We start from the raw sequence: 19,605 nt of genomic DNA on the forward strand, positions 1-19,605 counted from the left end.
GCCCTGTAAATCACAAAATCTAGGGCAAGTGTTGGTTTTTCCTTTGTAGTTTGGGTTCAGATTGGATTGAATTCTTGTCTTGTTAAGTACTTATGATTAAAATATATATCAAAGAAATCACGTGTGGGATTTGATTTTGGGAGGATATTAGAAGTAATAAAAGTGGCACCCTACTCAAAAAAAATAAAAATAAAAAAAATAAAAAAAAATTGGCACCCAAAATTGCACGATGGAGGCAGTCAAAGTAGGTGCCGCAAAATAAATATTTTCAGTACTGCCAAACATCTACGATCATGCAGGCATTAATTGCATTAAAACGACTGTTCACCGACAGAACTTGGGTTGATTAGGCGTTTTTTTTAAAAAAAATAAAAATAAAAATTAAATAGAGGAAAAAAATATAAAAAGATTATATGGAAGGATCTTTAGCACTATTAATATGAAAGGAAGAAAGAGTGAGAGAACCAAAAACTGTGGGAGCCTCAATATCAGATTCAATCGAAAGAAAACAGATGCAGTAATACAAACAAATTTAGGAAATTTGTCAAAGAATTGATCGTTGAACCGATCATCTCAAGGGGCTGTCCGAAACGGTTACAAAAATAAAATGTCTACATATTAAGGTGAATCTATTTGCACTCTTACTTAGAAACAGCAACAGCCATTGAAATGAGGCTGAAGCGGTAAATGTATTATCTAAATCCGAAGTAGGGGCTAAGAAAGAGAAGAGAAAGAAAGACCAACATAAAGATCAAATTAGAAGCCTCCCCCACTAGATAATACTAAGAAAATACTAAGAGACATAAACCCAAAACAACATAAAATACATTAAAAATATATAAATACAACAAACACAACCAACAAACATCAGTAATGACCGAAACAAGGATGGTAGCACATATTGATCAGCGCGTGAATTAGGCAGTTTTAATCGGCCTTTGTGTTAGTTATTGTTTTTTTTTTAATAATAATAAAAAAAAAAAGAATAATACTATATATGCATTGTATTTATCTCACATTGACATAATAAACTTTAAAAATAGTCATTAAATATATATTGTTTTTTAAAAATGATGAATCTAATAGTTTGTACACCTTATTACTTCAGTAAAGTGAGATATATATCATTTTTAAAATAAAAATAAAAAATTAAAGACGGATTGAAAATGCAAGTCCACTCATCAAAACAAAATAATATTGAGAGACAAAATATAGCTTGTAGCTTGCTTTTTTATATTTTATATATATATATTTTTGCTAATCGTTCCAAGAGTGGTGGGTAGAGAGAATATGCAATGCACCGTAGACTTAGCATTAAATGGGATGTAGAAATATCATGGATAATAATTGCCCTGCCAGAGAGAGGCAAATTCAATGAGGGGAGCTGCATCCTGCATGCATGGATGATGATGGATCTACTCCATAAATATTAGTGAAAAAGATATATATATTACTCCATAATGGATCTACTCCATTAATTATTGTTCATAGCGCACTGTGGTCCGGCTGTGAAGTTCATGAGTGGTTGTGAGCTTAACTTGTGCAATTCAAGACAGTCAGGTACGTCTCTTTACTCCTGGAGGCAGTGCAATGGGACCAGATCCTATCCGATAGAGAGGAATCGGTCCTTTATATACAGGTATTTTTATAATTTTATATGGTGTAAAATTATACAACTTTTCTACCGTTGATATATTTTTATAATTTTATATTGTGTAAAATTATAAAAATGCTTATGCATTGAAAGGATTGGCTTCTCTTTAATTGAAAATTAATTGAAGAGGATTCTGATGCATGCAATGGATCACTCTCAATCCATACTAAATATTACTTATTTCATTTCTGCCATATATATATATATAACGCTTACGACTTTTTTATACCTTATTGATATATGTCAGCATGTGATTTGAAGATATTAAAAAATAAATTTTACTAATTGAAACATGGTTACTGCGTGTTAGCAAGTTGTAGGTATAATATTATTCAATACAATTAGCAAGAGCAAATTTTTGGACGGCATGACTGGTCGACATGCCACTTGTAAAGCATGAAAACAACCACCGGAGTGGCGCCGGCAGAAAACCTCTAATTGTTAGATAATTACATTAGCATGGTATTCATAAAGAGAAAAAGAATTCCAAGAGTATTTAGGAAAAGAAAAAAAGACTTTTATCTCTTTTTTTATGGTGATTGGTGACTCTCTCCTTTATACTAGATTCATTATTTAATTGGCAGCGGGTGAGCTCGTGATTGTGGAGGCCAGCTATTAGCCTATTAGTCTTTTTAATAAGTTGGCCTTTATGTTAATTAGGCCCTACATCATCTAACTAGATTCAAACATATCAATTGAATTTTTGAGTATTGTCTCAACTTGTTATATTAAAGTTTTACTTGGAGATTTTCCCAACACAATATTTGTAGATTGATTTCTTTCTCTTTTCTGGGGAGGATTTGTTCCCGACCCGAATCTTTCAAAATAACTAGGATTCTTTTCATCCATGGACAGCAAGAACAACATAAGATTAAGAGCACTCAACACAGCTGATCTTGATATTCTCACTCTGTCATTCTAATACAGAGAGGAGTGTTTAATACGATGCAAAATTGAGTAATTGACTAGTTTTCCATTATTCTCACGGAATTGGATGTATGACTACCTTTCCAGTTGCTCTGTTTGTCTCAATATATGAGAAAGCCTCGACAAGCTGGGTGAATGGGAATGGCCCCTTGGGGTCAATAACCGCCTTCACCTTTCCACTCTCTAAATATGGGTTCAGTTTCCTCAGAACAGCTCCATTGGAAGTGACTACAAATCTAAAGCCAGGAGGTGTGACAGCACCGGTTAGGGCCACAACGCTGCCCCCTTCTTTCACTACCTTCACTGCCCTCTCACACTGCCCTGCCATTACAGAAAACAAGAACAAATTTTCAACTATCATTAACTAATTATAAGGATCGAGACTTGGAAGACAAGCAAGTGTTACCAAATCTTACCAATAGCATCATAGACAACATCAAACTTTTCTGGCAAATCTTCGAAGTTCTCCTTAGTGTAATCAATAGCCAAATCAGCACCCAAGCTCTTCAACAACTCCAATTTTCCAGTGCTTGAAGTGGCTGCAACTCTTGAAGCACCGAATACTTGTTTTGCTAGCTGCATCAACAGAAAAAAATTAGAAAGAAAATAGAGAAGTAGGATATGCCTTTGTATGCATTCAAAAGCCACGAGAACAGTGCCTCATTCTAAAGGTTTTATCTTCACTTATGCATGTAATTTACCTCTTTTTCTAATGGTACTTAACAGAACTCATGGGATCTGACTAATAACCGAAACAAGGATGATAAATAACATAGGGAAGCCAGAAATCAAAAGCAGTAGAAAATCATCAATGTAGTAAGTAGATGACACAACAAATTTGCCAGCAAACACAACCCATCAACAATGAAAGTACAAACACGCTTTGATATGATGACAGATTGAGATCAACCATTTCCAAGGAAGAATATGAGACAAGTGAAATAAGAGGACATAATGTTGTAAACATATGGACAAGTGAAGATCATATGTGCAGATTGAAGAAGTAACACCTCGTCGAATTGAAAAGGACGGTTAATTAGATTATGCACAGAACAAAAATTAAAAGGCGTTCTTTAAACAAACTTTGACATTTACAAAATATAACTAAGTTTTTCACCAATTTGTCAATCGTTTCTCTTTGTATTTGCAGTGTGGCAAAAAGTAAAAGTAGTCAGAAAGTATCATACCTGAATTACCAAGCTTCCAACTCCACCAGCACCATTCAAAACAAGAATAGATTTACCAGCAGAAAACCCTGTCCTTTCTAGACCCTCGTAGGCAGTCTCGATTGCAAGAGGCAGCGCTGCAGCCTGAACAAAATCCAGATTCTTTGGCTTTGGAGCCAATAATTTTTCCTCGACGGCTGTGTACTCCGCAAGAGAGCCAAACTGGTTAGGCCCTTCCAATGCTTTCTCATTTACGTCTCCATATACTTCATCCCCCACTTTTAGATCCTTTACTTGACTGCCTACTTTTACCACCACACCAGCAACATCATAGCCTGGAACAGTCTACGAGAAAACAAATTCAAGGACCCCATAGTCAATATTCAAAAGAACCCACCAGACACCACAATATCATATATGATAGACATCATAAGCTCACAACAACAAAAAAAGGCACCTAATTTGATTAACAACATAACATTATTCACAGACTCTTCCTCTTTTTTCCCTTCACTTTGACATCATACAATATTGCAAAATCTTCATATTCTGTACCCATTTTATTTCAAGTTGCTTATAATAAAAGAAACCATTTGGACAACATCACTTGTAGACATCCATTACGTAGTGCTTCCTTAAATACGTAATTGGCAACTACTCTACAACCAAATCCACACACAAAAAAAAAAAAAAAAACCATTTCTAATCGTTTTTTCAGAACACAATTTCTCAACCTCATCCAAAAACCTCAGAGAACATTTCAATACCAACAAAAGTTTCTAGCAAACGAAACAGATAATAACAAAAATTCACTAACATATTATGCTTGATTTCCGGGGAAAAAAATAAGTGAAAATAACAATAAAAAAACCATACCCAAAATTTCAATGTCAAGACCTCTATTCCTTTTTAAGTTAAGAATGTATTCTTGGGTCGATGAACAACAAACAAATTCTATCAAATTTGTTAATTCCTAGTCTTCCTGGCATTATCTCAGCAACCAAACATCCCAAAAGAAAACTGACAAAGAAAATTACCGGAAGAGGCGAATCAGTGGCCTTGAACTTCCCCTGCCTCCTCTTAAAATCGACAGGGTTAAGCGCCGCGGCGAAAACCTTGATCAGAACCTGGTCCTCCTTCACTTCCGGCACCGACACCTTCGAGTCAAGCTTCAAAACATCCACACCCCCGTATTCCCCATATACCCACGCCTTCATTTCAGAGGGTATGGAGGACACCTTGGACGCATCAGTAGAAGCAGGTGCAGCTTGGGAATTAGCAGAGACTCTGAGAGGGAGCGTATGAACCCGGGTTTTCCCGGGAGGAGTAGCGCTGGTGGAAGTGCTTTTCTTCTTATTTTCCCGGAAAGTGAGGGAAAATCTGAAGGGAGAAAATGGGTTTGGTTGTGGTGAGAAAGAGTGGAAGGTTCTGAGTTGAGAAGCTGTGGATGTGAGCATGGCTTGGCCTCCAATGTTTTCCAACCGTCCCTAACGGCTTATCTCTTCGCTCTGTTTTTCTGACATTTTTATTATTTTATACCACGCTTGGTTTTTTCGCACCGTACAGTGTTTGCCCGTACCGAATCGCGAATAGGCAACAGAGATTATTATTATTTTTTATTTTTCATGTGAAAACAGACAAGTATTTGGGTGGAGGTCCTGGAGGATACCACACCACACAATCCAAGCCCTCCAATAATTTCCTTGACAAATCATTTTTTCAAGTGTATGACATTGCTCCAATCATAAATTGACACATGCCACTAAGTCGTAAAATAGTTGTAAAGAGATTTAGTAATAAGTGTATAATGGTTACATATTGTTAGGGATAAAATCAACCCTAGAGACACGTGGATCCAATGACATCTCGGAGTTATGTCTCGGCTACTTGTTCCGCATGGTTCTATCCAGCAAAGGGAAGGACGTTTAGGTCCGAAGACATCTCGGAGATATGACGATGTCTCGGTCTTAAAATTCCAGGTTACGGTGTGTAAAACATCCCGAGATCTCCCAGCCAAGATGGAGTGAACGTATCTCGGATATTTGTGCCTCGGAGTAATAACACCTCGGTACGATATCGAGTCGGTGCGGTATCTTCTCGGGGTGATATCCATTGGATGAGTCAACATCTTAGAGTATAAACATCTCGGACTTACACAACCCTGTTATGGTGCGGATATATCCCGAGATCTCCAGGTAAAAGCAGAAACGTCTCGGATATCATCACCTCGGAGGTCAGCTGAAATGTGCTACAGTCTCTTAGGAAGGTGCCATGCGCCACACCCGTCTCAGAATTCGATAAGGATAGAATCCCAGGAGATCAGGGATAAACTACAGATCCATGATTTATGGGATAAGATGATTATTGACATAGAATCGAATTTAAAGAAGTACAAACGCAATCAACTACGGATTCAACACTCCTATTCAAATTCCCAGAAGATATGATGAAAATTCAAACCGGGTTAGGACTCCTCAAACTCCTAATCCAACTCAATGTCAAGAAGGTCCGGCCTATAAATAAAGATCGTCACACCAGGTATAAGATACGAATTCTCTAAGCTCTTGAGATTAAGATTAAGGATTCTATACAGAAAACCTTTTAGACTGATTTAGGCATCGGAGTGGGCGTGGTCGGCACCCCCGACGAGTTGTTTGTTCCTTTTTGCAGGGTTGAAGTGTTCGGTAAAAAGTCAGGCAGCGAATCCTTAGGCGACACGTCACCATACCGGAAACTGTACCAACAGTTTGGCGCCGTCTGTGGGAACGATCAATTGTTCTTACGAAAAACAAATCCGCAATGGTGACGACGAGACGTTCCAAATCGATCTTAAACGAAGTGCCGCCAACCAGCCGAGACGATGCTCGTGGAGAAGCAGAATCTGCGGATCCAGAGGCTCGAATAACCCAACTGAGTCAACAGTTAGCCCAGGCGCAGAAGAATGTGGAGGATTTGTTGGCTCAGAACGCTGTGCTCCTAGCCACACGAACTCCGCCGCCCAATCATGATGTAGCCGATGGGACAAACCACGAAGGTTCAGGAGAGAGAAACGGGCGGAACGAGAATCATGACGGGCAGAACGAGAACCATGAAGAGAGAGCCGGGCGGAACGAGAATTGTGGAGAGCCCATCAATCCGGTTCCACCCACGGAGGCAGAAAGGAGGTTGCAGAAGATGGTCCAGGATCTGGGCGCGAAATATGATATGCTGTCAAAGACAATTGACCAGAGGCGTGATGGGAAGGAGTCCCTTGTTGACAACCTCTTCCAGCACAAGGAATCCATATTCACCGAAGAAGTGTCCAACTGCGACTTACCCGGAAGATTCAAGGTACCTGACATTCCTGTCTTCTCTGGCAGCGAAGATCCAGTGGAGCATCTGGACAATTTCAGGTCCCATGTCTCCCTGCACAAGACACCAGATGCTGTGGCATGCCGAGCTTTTCCTCTCACCCTGTCAGGAAAAGCCCGAGACTGGCTCAGGAATCTCGCACCAAGGTCGATTGATTGCTTCGACACCCTTGGACGAAAATTCCTGGCCCAGTTCGTATCCGGGAGAGCTAGAAGGAAACCCCGAGGGTACTTACTCTCTGTGCAGCAGGGACCAAATGAGACTCTAAAAGACTATCTGTGGAGGTTCAACCAGGAGAAGCTGAACACAGAGAGTGCACCAGACGACTTCATTTACGGTGCAATCTTTCAAGGCTTGAAAAAAGATGGACCTCTGATGGCGGAATTGGCGTTGAAACCGCCGAAAGATCTTCAAACCTTTATGGTGAAGATGGACAGGTACATCAACCAGGAAGAAACGCTCCGAGCTCTCCTCAGTAATTCCCAGCAACAACAGCAGCCGTCCACTGAGAAGCCTAAGAAAAAGAAGAATCCTGAGCCAGTACAGGATGCTGGTCCCGCAGAATATAAGAAGGTGAAGAAAAATTTCGGAGATTATAAGTGGACACCGTTGAACACCTCCATCACCGAGGTGCTCATGGAACTCAAGAAAGATCCGAATTACCAGAAACCGAGACCCATTCAAGGAAATCCCCCTCCATACTTGGCTCACAAGTACTGCGCCTTCCACGATTCACACGGTCATCTGACCGAGCAGTGTGTTTCATTGAGGCAGTTGATCGAGAAATTCATTGAGAATGGGAAGCTAGTCCGATTCCTCGCCAATGAGAGGAATCGACAGGAGCAAGATCACTATCCGAGGCCTAGGAGGGAAGAAGATCGGGATAATAGAAGAAACTATCAACCGAGACAAGATGAAAGAAGAGAAAGAAGCCGAGAGCCAGCACCTCGGCCTCGGAGGGATGAAAGAAGGGAGAGAAGTAGAAGCAGGCCTCGGGGGGCACAGCAGGGCAATATCCCTATCATCCACACCATCTCGGGAGGATTCGGAGGAGGAGGCGAGTCCAACTCAGCTCGGAAAGCATACGCCAGGCAGCTCGATGATTTCGAAGTTTACTCGGTCCAGAGGCCCCCAAAATCTCGGAAGTATAACCCTCTGGTTATAGGGTTTTCTGATGATGATTATGCTGGAGTCTCGCTTCCGCACACAGACGCCCTCGTGGTCACCTTGACCATAGCAAACTATCAGACCCGGCGGATCCTCATTGACACTGGGAGCTCGGCTGATATTCTGTTTAAATCAGCTTTCGATCACATGGGTGTTCCATTGGAAAAGTTGGTTCCGGTCTCGTGCCAGCTACAGGGTTTTGCCGGAGAGAAGGTGTTGCCTCTCGGTTCTATCGATTTACCTGTGACAGCCGGGACTTATCCAAGGCAAAAAGTCATTATGGTAAAATTCCTAATAGTTGATAAGGTCTCGGCCTACAATGCAATTATAGGACGTACGGCTCTCAACGATTTCAAAGCGGTGACTTCAACACCACATCTCAGCATGAAGTTTCCAACAGAAGAAGGAGTTGGAGAGGTAAAAGGAGACCAGAAGGAGGCTAGGAGATGCTACAATCTGTCCTTGAAAGATACCCCGAGGCAGCACGGTCGGGGGGAGAGAACTAAGGAGGATGGAAAATAGCAATCACCGTTGGGGGAGCCTGTGGAAGCCTTGGAGGAGTTCGAGATAGGCGACTCGGGAAACAAAATTCATATAGGCTCACAACTCCCTCAACCCCTGAAGGAAGATCTGGTGGCGTTCTTGAGGCGCAACAAAGATGTATTTGCCTGGAGCCATGAAGACATGCCGGGGATTGATCCCTCGGTTATAGTCCATAAGCTGAATGTGGACCCAAATTATCGCCCTGTGAAGCAGAGAAGAAGAGTTTTTGCCGCCGAACGAAACACGGCAGTTGCTGAAGAAGTAGAGAAGTTGCTGAAAGCTGGATTCATCCGAGAGGTAGATTATCCCGAATGGCTGGCCAATGTAGTGCTGGTAAAGAAGTCCAACGGGAAGTGGAGGATGTGTGTAGACTTCACCGACCTGAATAAAGCATGTCCGAAGGATAGCTTTCCCCTGCCTCGGATTGATTTATTGGTGGATTCGACGGCCGGGCATGAGCTCTTGAGCTTCATGGATGCCTTCTCGGGGTACAATCAGATCTGCATGGAAGAAACAGACCAGGAGAAAACTGCTTTCATCACAGACCGAGGACTTTACTGCTATAAGATGATGCCCTTCGGATTGAAGAATGCTGGAGCCACATATCAACGACTGGTGAACCGGATGTTTCAAAGTCAAATTGGCCGAAACGTTGAGGCATACGTAGATGACATACTGGTTAAGAGTGTCCGGGCAAACAAACACATAGAAGACCTCCGAGAAACTTTTCGGACTCTAAGAAAATACAACATGAAGCTCAACCCCGCAAAGTGCGCTTTCGGAGTTTCTTCAGGCAAGTTCCTGGGGTTTATGGTGTCACAAAGGGGCATTGAAGCTAATCCAGAGAAGGTCAGAGCTGTCCTCGAGATGGAGGCCCCGAGAACAACAAAACAACTTCAAAGACTGACAGGGAGAATTGCAGCCTTGAACCGTTTCATATCACGGTCGACAGATAAGTGCCTTCCCTTCTTTAAAATTTTACGAAAAGCATTTATATGGAGTGAGGAGTGTGAGGAAGCTTTCGAAAAATTGAAGGAATATCTGGCCAACCCACCACTGTTGAGCTGCCCAACCAAAGGGGAGATTCTTTATCTCTATCTGGCAGTCTCTCCCTCAGCAGTAAGCTCGGTGCTAGTCCGAGAAGATTCAGGGGTTCAGAAACCGGTCTACTTTACAAGCAAAGCACTTCATGGTGCAGAGGGGAGGTACCCTCGGATCGAGAAGTTAGCGTTCGCTTTAATCATTTCAGCTAGAAGATTGAGGCCATACTTTCAAGCTCACGCTATCCGAGTCTTGACCGAGTATCCAATGAAGAAGGTGTTGCAAAAGCCTGACCTCTCGGGAAGGTTAGTCAACTGGGCGGTGGAGCTCGGACAGTTTGATATCGAGTTTCATCCTCGGACGGCTATCAAAGGACAGGCTTTAGCAGATTTCCTGGTAGAATTCTGTAACATTCCTGAAGCAGAAGAACTTCCTAAGGAGTCAACCTGGGTTGTGTTTGTAGATGGCTCCTCTACACAGAGCAGAAGCGGAGTAGGAGTCCTCCTCAGGAATCCCGAAGGGCAAGAATTCGGTTTTGCTGTGAAACTGGACTTCGTTACAACAAACAATGAAGCTGAGTACGAAGTGGTGATAGCAGGTTTGGCATTATCCCGAGAGATGGGGGCAACCAATGTCGAAATCCGAAGTGACTCTCAGGTGGTCGTAGGCCAAGTCCAAGGGCAATTCGAAGCACAAGAAGACAGAATGGCCAGGTATTTGGAAGAAGTACGGAGATTCCAGTCCTATTTTGAAAGGTTTGTCATCACAAAAATACCTCGGGAGGAAAACATTCGAGCTGATGAATTCTCAAAGATCGCGTCGGGAACAGAGGAAGAGATGAAAGCGTCGAGAAGGCAAATTATTGTTCTGACCGAGCCTTCGATAGCCCCGAGGACCAAGGTTATGGAAGTAGACTCAGCACCGGAGGAGCCAGAGTGGGCTAGGGACATTATCCAGTTCCTTAGACATGGGTTGTTGCCCGAAGATAAGGTTGCAGCTCGGAAGGTGAAGATACAAGTAGCACGGTTTTGCCTCCTCGGGGATACACTGTACAAAAGAGGATATTCCGAACCCCTTCTCAAATGCCTCTCCAAGGCCGAGTCGAACTATGTCCTCAGGGAAATTCATGAAGGAGTGTGCGGAGACCACTCAGGAGGAAGGATGCTGGCGCAAAAAACCATCCGAGCAGGTTACTATTGGCCCACGATCAAAAAAGACTCAGCTCTTCTTGTCAAAGCCTGTGATAAATGCCAGAGATTCGCAAGAATCATGAAAGCAAGTCCCGAGAAGCTCATCCCCCTCACTTCTCCATGGCCATTTGCAAAATGGGGGGTGGATATAGTTGGTCCGATGCCGGTAGGAAAAGGTGGACGGAAGTTCTTGATTGTAGCTGTAGACTACTTTACTAAATGGGCGGAAGCAGAAGCATTAGCAGCTATAACCACTGCGAATGCCATAACTTTCCTCTGGAAGTCAGTGGTGTGCCGGTTCGGGATTCCCCATGCTTTCGTCACAGATAATGGGAAGCAGTTTGACTGTGAACCGTTTCGGAAGTGGTGTTCGGAGCTCCGTATCCGAAACCATTATGCTTCGGTACAATACCCGAAGGCAAATGGTCAAGTAGAGGCGACAAACAAGACCTTGGTAAAGATCCTGAAGAAAAAGCTTGATAAAAAGAAAGGAGCATGGGTTGATTACGTTCCAGAGGTGCTATGGTCGTACCGAACCACCAGAAGAACTCCAACTGGCGAGACACCATTCTCACTTACATACGGAACCGAGGCGGTGATTCCTGTGGAAGTAGGATCTCCAAGCTTCCGGGTGGCTCACTACAATCCAGGACTCAACGACGAGAATGCTAAGGTGCACCTGGACCTGTTGCAGGAGAAAAGAGACGACGCTCATGTCACATGGGCGGCATATCAGAATCGAACGGCTCGGTACTTTAACAAACAGGTGGTGCCCAGAAAGTTCCAAATCGGAGATTGGGTACTCAGGAAGGTGAGCTTGATGACGAAAGATCCAACGGAAGGCAAAATGGGACCCGGATGGGAAGGCCCCTACAAGGTAATAGGATGCCATCAGAAGGGAGCTTATCGCTTGATGACCGAGACCGGAAAGATACTTCCAAGATCATGGAATGCCGAGCACCTGAAAAAATATTTTATGTAGTTCATTGTTTTTTTTTTACAAACAATTTCATATTCAATAAAGAATGTCTATTCCCAGTATCTACTGACAATCGCAGAAATCCAAGAATCAATCCGATTTACATACTTAGGAAAAGTCTCTCGGTCACTCAGTACCGAGAGCAGGAAAAGCCTCTCGGTTTGTTCAAAACCGAGAGCAAGAAAAGTCTCTTGGTCATTCAACACCAAGAGCAGGAAAAGTCTCTCGGTCACTCAGTACCGAGAGCAGGAGAAGCCTCTCGGTTTGTTCAAAACCGAGAGCAAGAAAAGTCTCTTGGTCATTCAACACCAAGAGCAGGAAAAGTCTCTCGGTCACTCAGTACCGAGAGCAGAAAAAGCCTCTCGGTTTGTCCAAAACCGAGAGCAAGAAAAGTCTCTTGGTCATTCAACACCAAGAGCAGGAAAAGTCTCTCGGTCACTCAGTACCGAGAGCAGGAAAAGCCTCTCGGTTTGTTCAAAACCGAGAGCACGAAAAGTCTCTCGGTCACTCAGTACCGAGAGCAGAAAAAGCCTCTCGGTTTGTCCAAAACCGAGAGCAAGAAAAGTCTCTTGGTCATTCAACACCAAGAGCAGGAAAAGTCTCTCGGTCACTCAGTACCGAGAGCAGGAAAAGCCTCTCGGTTTGTTCAAAACCGAGAGCAAGAAAAGTCTCTCGGTCACTCAGTACCGAGAGCAGGAAAAGCCTCTCGGTTCATCCAAAACCGAGAGCAGGAAAAGTCTCTCGGTCGCTCAGTACCGAGAGCAGGACAAGTCTCTCGGTTTGTTCGACACCAAGAACAGGAAAAATCTCTCGGTCTTTCCAAAACCGAGAGCAAGAAAAACCTAAAGGTCAGTCCAATAAAGGCTATCAATGCAGGATTGCAGGTTTTCGGAAGGACAAGAGCATCCAGGAAAGAATCTGTCCACGTCCTTTCCTTAGACAACCCGAAGTGGTCATGAAAAGAACACTAAGACAAGAAAACCTCTCGGTTAGAGGTCTCCAAATGTTGAAAGATTGAAGCCTTCAAAGATAAAGAAATTAAAAGAAAGGTAAAGCTCAACAATCTAACTACCCACCTCAAACGACTTAGCCTGCGGTCGCAGACTAAGATTGTGGGGGGTAACTCATTAAGGTAAGCAGGAAAGTCTGTCAAACACCGAGAGCAGAAAAGGTTTTTCGGTTTATCCGACACCGAAAACAGAAAAGAAAATGCCTAAGCAGAAGGTAGAAATTTCATTCAAAAGATATCATATTCTAAGTTTTATACAAAGAAAAATGTACAGGTAAAGAAAAGAGAAGATAAAAATTCAAGAAAACAGCTTCTAGCTAGCAGGATCGTCAAGAGGGTCTTCTTCGGGAACTGGCGCGTCAAGACCCCAATTCGGAACGTCGGGCATGAAGTCCTTACCAAACTCCTCCATCTCATCAATGGCTTCTTCTGGAAAACCCACCAACATCGGATCAACCGTCTCGGGATCAAATTTATATTGAGGATTTGTCACCAAAGTTCGAAAATTTTCGAAACCCCAATGACAACCCCGACCCCAACTCTGATCCCGAAGATAAGGCGCATAGCTCAACTGCTTCTGATAACGTTTAAGCTTTGCCCGATCGGCGTCATATCTAGCCCTGAGACGAATCAAGAGACTCTCCGAGTGATCCTGCGCCTTGAGAGCTTTATCCCTTTCGGCTGTAAGTCTTTCAACCTCATCTTTGAGTTTGTCCTTTTCAGCCTCGGCACTCAATGCATTCTTGCACGCCTCGGAGCATTCATTCTGCACAGCCGACAAACGAATAGACAATTGGTCCGCACGATCCAGCTCGGAAGAAAGACTTTCAATAGAGCGAGCGTATCGACCGTTGGCCTCCGCCACTTCGTTACTCAAACGAGCGTTAGCAGAACGCATCTCGGATATAATTGATTCCCGGGATGCGAGTTCCTCGTCCTTGGACTGAAGAAGAGACTTCAGCGCCGCAACTTCATCCTCTAAACCCGAGATGCGGGCTTGAACTTCGGGGGAAGGAGTGGGCGGAGGCGCAGGACAATTTTCGCACTTCTGCCAGAGGGCAGTCATCTTCACAAGAAGCTGTCAAGAAAAAAGTAAGCAAAGTCAGAATCGGGATGCAAACAGAATAAAAAGTCCTAGCTCCAGAAACTTACCTGATAATGAGAGATGAGAATGCCTTGGGCGATCTTCTCGGGAGAAGACGCCCCTGCATTCCCCAGATATCCCTCGGGGATTAAGTTCTTTATGGCCTCCATCGGATGACCCAGAAGACCCCTGCCCAAAATCTCGAAGCCGGCCGAGACCCTGGAGGAAGAGCTAGGACCCACTTGAGGTACAGCCCCGGTGCTTGGGCTGGCCTCAGCACGAGACTCGCTCCTAGTAGAAGTCTCGGGGAGCACGCCAGCTTCAGGAGTAACGTTCTCGGATTCGATCCGAGACTCCTCAGCCACTCCAACATGGGGAGTTGTTTCGGGTTGATCGGGACTTTGAGTTCCAGGAGCAGATCCCGGCACCCCCTGATCAATCACTTCCCGAGAGGGGCAAGGCTCTTCAACGTCCTCAGCCTCGGACAGTCCAGTAGGAGTCTCGGTTTGTATAGGCGCAGAACATGAAACTCGGGGGGTGGAGTACCCCGTTTCACGATTTTCTTCAGGGGGTGGTGGTGTTTCTGGACGTTCCGAAGAAGGAGTTCGGGGAGTACCTTCTACTTCAGAATCTTCAGCCAAAGGCTCGTCTAGGGGGGTGCCGACCTCTTCATCCATCTCTTCGAGAAAGTCACCACTTGAAGCGACAGGCTCTTGACGCACTTCCTCTTTGTCGGAAGGTTTTATAACCGCTTTACCCCACAATCGCCCGGCGTCCGCAAGTCTTTGAGCCATTCGGTCTTGGCCTGTAAGCTTCCGTTTCCTGGCCGGATGCTTTACCCTACGCGCAACTGGGACATCTCGGACCTCAGGTACATTTCCTTCTCCTTCTCCAGACCTCTCAGGTACCGCACATTGTTCACCATGGAACGAAGCCTCGGAGCCAGACTCATCCCGTGAAACAAAGGAAGGAGCAGGACTAGCCTCGGGAATGAAACCCCGAAAGCTGGCAGACCCCTCTTCAACGCTTACCCTAGGTGATGGAGCCGAAGGAGGAGTTCTCCTCGCACCCGAGGCGGCCAAAGGAATCTTCTGTTTCTTTTGTGCAGGAACATCCCCGAGAACTTCCTCAGGTGACCTCTTCTTAGTCATAGGTCTCGGGGATGGAGGGGCTTCATTCCTCTTCTTGACAGCTCCCCTCTTGGTGATTAACTGTTTGTCTCTCGGAATGTCATATCCGAGAAACTGCCTCATATTCTCCTCGGTGACAAGATTGTCAAAATCGACTTCTTCAAACTTGTCGGCCTTGACTCTGGCAGCGGACCACCCACTTATCTCCTTAACATCCTCCAGTTCGGAAACAGTGAGCGAAGGGGGGTCACTTCGGTCAGGTCGCAACAACTGCCAAGTCCGAGGCATCATACGATCTTCAGGAAGGAGAGTACCTTCGGGGCATTCCCACTCCCCGGAAACTCTGAAAAACTGCATCTCCCAGAACTTGTTGTTCGTCAGCCCACTCTTGAGCTTGATGAAAACAGGCGGGTGACGGCTGCAGAGTTCAATCATTCCCTCTGCAGTCTGCCTCGGCCTATAGATGTGGAAGAATTGCAGGATGTTCATCTCCTTCTTCAACACAAGCCTCCATAGGATGTAAGAGGCAAACAGGTACCGCCAAGCATTTGGCATTATCTGACTGGGCGCGATCATCAGAAAAAGAACGAAGTCTCGAGCAATCTCCGGAAACGGTAATCGAAGCCCAGCAAGAAACATCCTCTCATAAAGGGTAATATCGCCGCCATCAATGAACCGAGCTCCAGGCGCCTGATAGAACATCTTCACAGTTGGAGAAATTTCATAATTCGAGCGAAGGACACCCTCATGCTTCGCGAAGATGATGGAATCGACCCTGCTCTCCAAAGGAGAAAGATCCACAGAGCCGTCGGGTCTCTTTGTCCGAACCCGAGACGAGGCTGAGACAGCTTTCTTGGGAGCCATGGAAGAAAGAAGAAAGGCAGAAACAGAAAAATACAGAGAAAGGAAAAGTTTGGGGAGGAAGACGACAATGGAGTATCGAGAAAAAGAAGTATCAGTGAGTGAACAGTACAATATCCCAACTTTAAACGCCTCCACTACCACGTGTCCGAAATGCCAAAGGGCGCTGTCGATTCAAAATTTCCGAAGAGGAAAAGGCGCGCGTTCCGTAAATTCAGCATTAAATACGCTGCCTCGACGATACCATTTAATGATGACAAAAAGGCGGCTGTGCAGAGATGACGTCGACGTTGGGAAAAGAAGCGGTCAAATTCAAAATTTGAACTGTTGAAAAGACGCGCCCTGCGCAAACATCAGATACAGACTGGCAGCTGGAAAGTAATTCTCTTATTTCCGTTTATTTCTGAAATTAGAGAATTAGGGGGGTAACTGTTAGGGATAAAATCAACCCTAGAGACACGTGGATCCAATGACATCTCGGAGTTATGTCTCGGCTACTTGTTCCGCATGGTTCTATCCAGCAAAGGGAAGGACGTTTAGGTCCGAAGACATCTCGGAGATATGACGATGTCTCGGTCTTAAAATTCCAGGTTACGGTGTGTAAAACATCCCGAGATCTCCCAGCCAAGATGGAGTGAACGTATCTCGGATATTTGTGCCTCGGAGTAATAACACCTCGGTACGATATCGAGTCGGTGCGGTATCTTCTCGGGGTGATATCCATTGGATGAGTCAACATCTTAGAGTATAAACATCTCGGACTTACACAACCCTGTTATGGTGCGGATATATCCCGAGATCTCCAGGTAAAAGCAGAAACGTCTCGGATATCATCACCTCGGAGGTCAGCTGAAATGTGCTACAGTCTCTTAGGAAGGTGCCATGCGCCACACCCGTCTCAGAATTCGATAAGGATAGAATCCCAGGAGATCAGGGATAAACTACAGATCCATGATTTATGGGATAAGATGATTATTGACATAGAATCGAATTTAAAGAAGTACAAACGCAATCAACTACGGATTCAACACTCCTATTCAAATTCCCAGAAGATATGATGAAAATTCAAACCGGGTTAGGACTCCTCAAACTCCTAATCCAACTCAATGTCAAGAAGGTCCGGCCTATAAATAAAGATCGTCACACCAGGTATAAGATACGAATTCTCTAAGCTCTTGAGATTAAGATTAAGGATTCTATACAGAAAACCTTTTAGACTGATTTAGGCATCGGAGTGGGCGTGGTCGGCACCCCCGACGAGTTGTTTGTTCCTTTTTGCAGGGTTGAAGTGTTCGGTAAAAAGTCAGGCAGCGAATCCTTAGGCGACACGTCACCATACCGGAAACTGTACCAACACATATAATGAAAGAGTAATGCTAGATTTTATATTTTTATTTTATAATTATCCTACAAAGTTGACCTGGTACTCTTAACCAATCTTATACGATTTGTTTAGCATTGTGAGATAAAAGTGTAATTTCTAAGACAACTCATAATGAATATATAAAGTATAAACATCATGCCAAAAAGATTTAAGGATGAGAAGTGTTATAAACCATATTTTTATCCCACAGTTATCATGCAATGCTGCCGTGGCAATTCCAATAAATTTTTGGATTTTTTTTTATTTTTTTTTTTATTTTTTAACAATAATAAATTTAAGGGTTGGTTGGTTGAGACTATTACGTCAACAATGTGAAATATTTATGGGATAAAAATATAGTATATATCTAGAAGAATGCTAGAGTTCTTTCTAGTGTTATTCTGGTTTCCATTTAGAAATACATAAACGTAATAAAAAAATTTTACATCTATGTCATTTTGGATGACATGGATGTAATTTTTAAATTTTTTTATTACATTTATATCATTCTAGATGGACACCAGAATAACACTAGAAGAAGATCTAGCATTACCCGTATATCTATATGAGGAATGCTATAACTCCTTATAGTGTATTTTTGGGGTCATTCTATGCTGACATGACACATTGTATTTTTTTTAATAAAAACAAGAGAGAGAAATCAAGCTATAGTTTTTATTTAAAGAAAAGTACACATAACTCCATCAAACTACCACTTCATTGTCCATGTCCCCCCAAACTATCAATTGTGTCAATCTCCCCTCCTAAACTATCGAAAAATGTCAATGTCTCATCTAATGACAAAAATACCATTTATAAAATTATTAAAAAAAATTTAAAAAAATATTGAAAAAAAATATAAAATAACAAAAAGTTATACAAAAAAAAATTAAAAAAAAAACAAAACGGATTTTTCTTTTTAGTTTTTTTTTTTTGGGTTGCTTTTTTTGGGTTTTTTTTTTTTTTTTTTTTTTGTTCGTTATTTAATTTTTAGTTGTCTTTACACGCTCGCTAGCAGCTTAAGGGGATTGAAGACAATAAGAGAGAGAGAGAGAATACCTCTGTTTTCGAATTTATAAGAACATTTTTGATTGATTGAAAAAATTATGGTCATTTTTATTTTTTTATTGTTTTTAGGGGGACATTAACATGTTTTAGTAGTTTAAAGTGAAATATTGACAAAATTAATAATTTGAAGGATATTAACAGTTGAGTGGTAATTTGTGAATTCTAACCTTTCTCGTATATGGAGGAATATGATTTATAGGATTACTTTTTGAGGATTTGTCCCGTATTGGAAGATTAAATAAGAGATAAGGCTTAAAATATCCATATTAAATAATAGATAAAAAAAATAAAATAAAATATAGATAAGGCTGTTATCAGCTTGTCCCGTATAAGCTAATAACAGCTTATTAGCAAAGCTCAAAATATCTATATTATTTTACATTTAATTTTTCTTACGAGATAAGGCTTTATTAGAAGATACAGTAAAGTTGATATTGATTCATAAAATCTTATTTCATTAAAGTTTTTATTTTGTCTTTTACGTTGGCTGATACAGTAAAGTTGATAATGATTCATTCAAAAGTCTTCATATCATCATTAAGTCTGCATCTTCACAAAGTCTTCATGCCATAATGTTCTTCTTCAAAAGTCTTCATGTCATTATTAAGTCTGTCATAATACTTTTTCATAAAGTCTTCAAGTTATAAATTCTCATATCTACTTCAGAAATTCGTGATTTTTCATTATTCGTTTTATTCATGCTTCATTATTAACGACATTATCACTACTATTAGAAGAAGAAAGGATATGAGACCTAGAGGAAGAGCTCCTAAAGAACGAATCCATAATTTGCTTTAACACTCTAAGTTTTTAATAATCAGTTTCAAACTACTAACCGGACCACTGAACAATCATGATTAAAGACGAATTTACAAAAAAATATGGGGTGAAAAATAGGCAAGAGATGGATGTGTAACCTTTTTTTGTTTTTTGTTTTTATTAAATGTTTACTAATAAATTATAAGTTTTTGAATTATCTACCAATTTATTTAATTAAAAATATTAAGATAATGTTAAGGATATTGATCAAAAAATTATTCAACGAAGCAAAGTCAAAGTTTTTATAGTCAAG

At 42.3% G+C, this 19,605-nt stretch overlaps 1 protein-coding gene across 1 annotated transcript; it reads right to left on the reverse strand.

The window, feature by feature from the left end:
- Positions 1-2,525: 2,525 nt before the first annotated feature.
- LOC133866626 (2-methylene-furan-3-one reductase-like) lies at positions 2,526-5,261 on the reverse strand. Its single transcript, XM_062303217.1, has 4 exons — positions 4,785-5,261; positions 3,769-4,092; positions 2,998-3,157; positions 2,526-2,902 (listed from the first exon to the last, which is right to left on the reverse strand). Exons 1-4 carry the CDS (start codon positions 5,202-5,204, stop codon positions 2,637-2,639), a joined length of 1,170 nt encoding a protein of 389 aa, XP_062159201.1. The 5' UTR covers positions 5,205-5,261; the 3' UTR covers positions 2,526-2,636.
- Positions 5,262-19,605: the final 14,344 nt, after the last annotated feature.

This window comes from Alnus glutinosa, chromosome 1 (assembly GCF_958979055.1).
Source record: "Alnus glutinosa chromosome 1, dhAlnGlut1.1, whole genome shotgun sequence".
NCBI classification, from domain to species: Eukaryota; Viridiplantae; Streptophyta; class Magnoliopsida; order Fagales; family Betulaceae; genus Alnus; species Alnus glutinosa.